At 34.6% G+C, this 5,072-nt stretch overlaps 2 protein-coding genes across 2 annotated transcripts in view; one reads left to right on the top strand and one right to left on the bottom strand.

The window, feature by feature from the left end:
• Nucleotides 1-3,542, top strand: part of LOC109588079 (uncharacterized) — a 6,081-nt gene extending 2,539 nt beyond the window's left edge. Inside the window, exons 2-6 of the mRNA XM_020004266.1 lie at nucleotides 18-197; nucleotides 256-564; nucleotides 610-2,414; nucleotides 2,616-2,694; nucleotides 2,857-3,542. Of these exons, the coding sequence (XP_019859825.1) occupies nucleotides 18-197; nucleotides 256-564; nucleotides 610-2,414; nucleotides 2,616-2,694; nucleotides 2,857-3,542 (3,059 nt within the window). The remainder of the gene's footprint in view (nucleotides 1-17; nucleotides 198-255; nucleotides 565-609; nucleotides 2,415-2,615; nucleotides 2,695-2,856) is intronic.
• Nucleotides 3,543-4,016: 474 nt separating this feature from the next.
• LOC100637435 (methylmalonyl-CoA epimerase, mitochondrial-like) lies at nucleotides 4,017-5,066 on the bottom strand. The gene is made up of 4 exons (XM_003390591.3): nucleotides 4,737-5,066; nucleotides 4,532-4,618; nucleotides 4,213-4,281; nucleotides 4,017-4,156 (listed from the first exon to the last, which is right to left on the bottom strand). Exons 1-4 carry the CDS (start codon nucleotides 4,806-4,808, stop codon nucleotides 4,076-4,078), a joined length of 309 nt encoding a protein of 102 aa, XP_003390639.1. The 5' UTR covers nucleotides 4,809-5,066; the 3' UTR covers nucleotides 4,017-4,075.
• Between the last annotated feature and the right edge of the window lie 6 nt (nucleotides 5,067-5,072).

Consider the following 5,072-nt stretch of genomic DNA (forward strand, 5'->3'; position numbering starts at 1 on the left):
GTCCCTATTCTTAATAGGTCACTGTATCTCTTTCCAATTGCTTGTTGATGATGATATCTCAGGCTGGCTTCAGCTTTATGTGGGAGCTAGTATTGTTGGTAGTTTTAACTTGTTCACAGTTTCATTTCATTTGTATTTCTACTTCCTCTTGATCCTCTTGTCAGGAGATGTGGAACTCAATCCTGGTCCTGAAACAGGTAAAATTTGAATGGCCTAAGTTATATCACCCTTGGATTAATATTACTTCATGTATAGATAAACCAGATGCACCCAGTTTATTATGTTCTGCCTCTGCTGAGCTCACTCAACCCATTTCAACTACTTTATACACAGTAACTGATTTACTACATGCTAAAAGGCTTATACCACTGGATACCAAAAGGGAAATGTATTTTAAAGGAGAAACTAATGAAAAGAAGGCTGGGAGGCTACTCATTACATTGGAAACATTATTGAAAGCATCTCTTAATCCAGAACAATATTTGATCAATGTTTGTTATATATTATTAAGTCAAAAACTTGATGTACTAACGGAAATTACTGTCCCTATTTTAAATCAGCTAGGTGAGTGAGTGTATGTAATAAGTTTAATACCCTAATTAATTTTAGGTGAATCTATACCTGATGATCATAATATCACAATCATTCTTCCACCTGATGACGTTCAGAAATATGCTGATGCTCTGAAGCAAAAGTACAAGGATCAGCCAATTGTAGCTACAGAATGGCCACCACGAGTTGGAAAAGATTTTTTTGGTAGATTGACATTAATAGAAGGCCAAGACTTGGATAAGAAAACTGCAGATCAGAGGAATTGGCACATGCTAAGAGGTCAAATTGATGAAATTCCTAACACTCTTGGGAGCAAAGGTACAATAAAAATTGAAAACTTATTAAAAATTGGAAGCTCTCAGATTCCTAAAATATTGGTAGATGGCCCTCCTGGGATAGGTAAAACAACACTCTGCCGAAAGTTGTTGAATATGTGGTCAAATGAAGTATTTGACTGCCAGTATGATTTAGTGCTCTTCTGTCCTTTGAGAAATATCAAGGTAGCTAAGGCTAAGGAATTAAAGGATTTATTTGTATATAGAACTACCTCTGATAGAGAAAGAAAAGTAGTTGAGTGGATGTCAGAGAATGAAGGAAAGGGAGTATTCATAATTTTTGATGGTTGGGATGAACTTAGTGATAAACTCAAAAAATCATCACTGGCTGCTTCTATCATTCGTAATGAAATGCTAGCTTTTTGTTCAGTAGTAGTGACTTCTCGTAGCTATGCCTCAGCATCACTTTCAGCATTACCTTCTATCAATAGATACATTCAGATTATTGGGTTCTCAGTGGAAGAAATATCAACAGTAGTTATAAAAACTCTTCAGAATGATCCAACATTAGCTGACAATCTCATTGATGAAAATAAATGCAACTCAATTTTAAATTCTTTTTTCAAAACTACTCAAAATAGTAAGAACTCACAACTAGCAGTAAAACTTGTTAATGACCTCAAAGTACGAGGTGATGTACAGTCTTTGTGTTACATTCCTATGGTTTGCTCAATGGTTATCTTAGTCTATTGGAAAGAGGGAGGACAGTTACCGACAACACTCACCCAATTATATGAGAACTTCATCTTGCAAACTATTAAAAAAGACATAAAGAGGAAACAACCTGAGGCTGATACTCGATACATAGTCAGCCTTGATGATTTACCATTAGAGCTACCTTCTCTTTTCAAAAACCTGTGTCAATTAGCTTACACTAATCTTGCTGCTACAAGACTGACATTTTCATTACAACAATCAAACCAGTTTCTGACTGAAGCAGCTAAGGAAGACTATCTTGGATTGCTGACAAAATTTAGAGAATGCGATGAAGAGAAGTATCAGTTCCTTCACTTAAGTATTCAGGAGTTTTTAGCTGCATGGTGGATAGTCAAGTATGATAACACTGAAACAAAATTTAATAACTATTTTCACAATGAGCACTTTAAAATGTGTCTGAGGTTTGTAGCTGGTCTAACTCATCTTGAACATGAGAGCTATCAACAGTATTTTAATAGAGGAATTGATTTACAATGTAAAAAAAATCCACTCAGAAAATTTGAAACCAGTCATAATCATTGGTTTTATAAATATCTTAATTCTGATACCGGTATACTTGATTATGACTACCAAATAAGAATTATTAATTTAGAGGATCTGGAGGTTCTCCTTCTTCAACTCCTTTATGAATCTCAAAACACTGAATTGTGCCAATTATTTGCACAATCTATGAAAGGTAACTCACTGTGCCTTATGTGCAACAGTGACAGACAGGTTGATTTTATAAAACTTGGATTGTTTGACTGGTTGTGCCTTGGTTATTTCATAAGTAGCAGTGGCATAAAATGGAATCAATTAGATTTAGGGAAAGTAAGGGAGCAATCATTATCTGTTTTTAAAACTGGATTAAGTGGCACATCTCAGAGTCAATGCACAAAAATGATTTTGCATCTTCAAGGAAATAGTAATGCTACTTTAGCACTAAATTTTCTTAACAAGCCATTATTACAGAATATTCAACAGTTAATATTTAAGTGTTCTCAGTGTGATACGGGCCTTGTGTTAATGCAGTTATTCAACCTTCCTCAACTTAAGATGCTGCACCTTACATGCACATTTGACACTGATCTTGATGAGACATCCTATGCAAGTAAGTGTACTGAACTTGAACAATGTATCAAACGAAATTTAAAAGTACAAGAGCTTATTATTATTCAAACCATTAACACTAAGTGCAAACTACTTGAACTATTTATAACCAGTCTTATAAGAGGAATTACTCAAAACAGAATGATAACATCATTCACATTAGAACAGATTGATTCTATCCGTAGTAATCATCTTGTAACTGGCAGCATGTTAGAGAGCTTACTGAAAGAAAATAGCACATTACAAGCTCTTTCAATGAACATACCCAATCATTGCATTTCATTATCAGTGAATGAAGTAAAAGAAATGTCAAGATTGACTGCTCTAGAAATAAGTGGTAGTATACTAATGAACTCACTTCTTCCTTGTATCGAAGGATTAAAATGTCTGATACTACCTTTGCCGTACTCACCATGTCTCATATTCAAATCTCATCCTAATCTACAACAACTTACTCTACAACTGGACACAGCTAAGAGTATCAATGACTTCTTTACTAATTTACAGACCAACACTACTCTTAGAGCTCTGAGGGTGGAAGTCAAGGAAGGAAGTGTTTATACAATCTGCAGTATTGGTAGACATCATTGCTACTCCTCTGATTATGTACATAGCAACACTGATTATAAGAAGTGTATGAGTGCCAGTTCATATATGTCTATCATAACTACTGGTATCATGCTTAACACTGGTCTACAACAGTTGAGTATACCTGTTTTCCTTCCCATTACTAACAAAGAAATAAAAGAATTTTTAACTGTCATCTTTCAAAAGCATAATATCACAGAGCTTGAAATTCACTTCCAACTAGATCAGACATATTACTTTCAAAATGACGAAAAAAAATAATGAAATCTTTTTTCTACAAACAAGCATTACCTGATATCTTTAATATGCTACGATCACACAGAACCATCAAAACAATGAGGATAGAGTGTAAATATCTTGAGGAGTCATTTGATGATAATACAACAGCAATAGAGGAGTTATTCTACCGCACACCATTCTCATCACTTCAGCAATTGGAAATCAAAAGAACAGGAATGGAATGTATGATCAAGCCTTATTCAAAGAATGTAGTGGCATACCCATACCGTTATGCATTTACTAGTGAAATAAAAATGTACATACATTAAATATGCTAATAATTATACAAGCTTACATGTAAGTTTCACAATTTGGTGTGTAATATTGTACTTACTGCTTAAAAATTAAATATTATTGCTATTTGCAACACTAATATTATTATTAGCTTACTATGTGGTAAAAAGCAACTAATTATTCGTTTCTCTGTAAAAATTCTTTTGACTTATATTCATTTTATTGCTAAAGACATTATTTTGCTACTTTTTATATAAATTCATAGTTACAATTGTTGTACATTATTCTTGTTCCAGTTCAACCAGTACTCCATCACAATCCTTAGGATGTAAGAACACAACTGGTTTACCATGAGCACCAATCTGAGGATATCATTGACCATATATGGTATAATTATAAAGGATGGTTAGGGTCTTACCTTTGGTTCAGGGTTCAATGCTCTTACTTTACCTTTCAATGAATCAACTGCTTTATGTATATCACTAACCTACAGTATACAATGAATTAAGTACAGTGGATTATTAGTAGGATACAATACAAAGCCATAGATATTATAGACTATGTAACCTAAGTAATATTATAGACCTAGGTTATGTAGTCTCTAATATCTATGACAAAGTTAAATAGTATAAATGTGTGAATCTTAATTTCAGTAAATTACTCAAGTTGTACTATCTTAAGAATGTTAGAGGAGTATGGTGGGTTTGTTTTTGTTAAGTGTATGTACATGGACTCACTTCAAGGCAGATGTGGTGTATCCCTCCAGCTGGATTATATTTTAAAAATCCCTCAATGGGACTATCCTCCCCTAATGGATGCAGTAACTATTAAAGGAATTGAAAATGATCACACTGTTAGTTCTTAAACCACTTCTTCTATTCTGAATAACTAATGTATGTGTTTGCATGTATATGTATGTGTGTATGTATGTACTAAATGTACCTCAATCTTTGTATCAGTATCACCAAGTTCAACAAATACTGTATAATAGTTGAACCACCAGCACACCACCATTATCAGTCACAGTATCCCTCCTCCTCCTCTACTACTGCTCACAGACCACGTGCCTCCACCACCAGTGTATATCCTACTTCATCTCAACCAATGCACCACCACCATCACAGGTCAAGACTGAGCTCAACAGGAGCTGCCCCAATGCATCAAAGAGGGACAGTACCCAACATATCAAGTTCTGAACGCTTACCCCCTCCTCCTCCTACCTCCTCCTCTTCTAAACCAATACTAGCCTCTCCTTCTTCTCCTCCTCCTCCTTATGCT

Source organism: Amphimedon queenslandica, unplaced genomic scaffold (genome assembly GCF_000090795.2).
Source record: "Amphimedon queenslandica unplaced genomic scaffold, v1.1 AMPQUscaffold_12300, whole genome shotgun sequence".
Classification (NCBI taxonomy): domain Eukaryota; kingdom Metazoa; phylum Porifera; class Demospongiae; order Haplosclerida; family Niphatidae; genus Amphimedon; species Amphimedon queenslandica.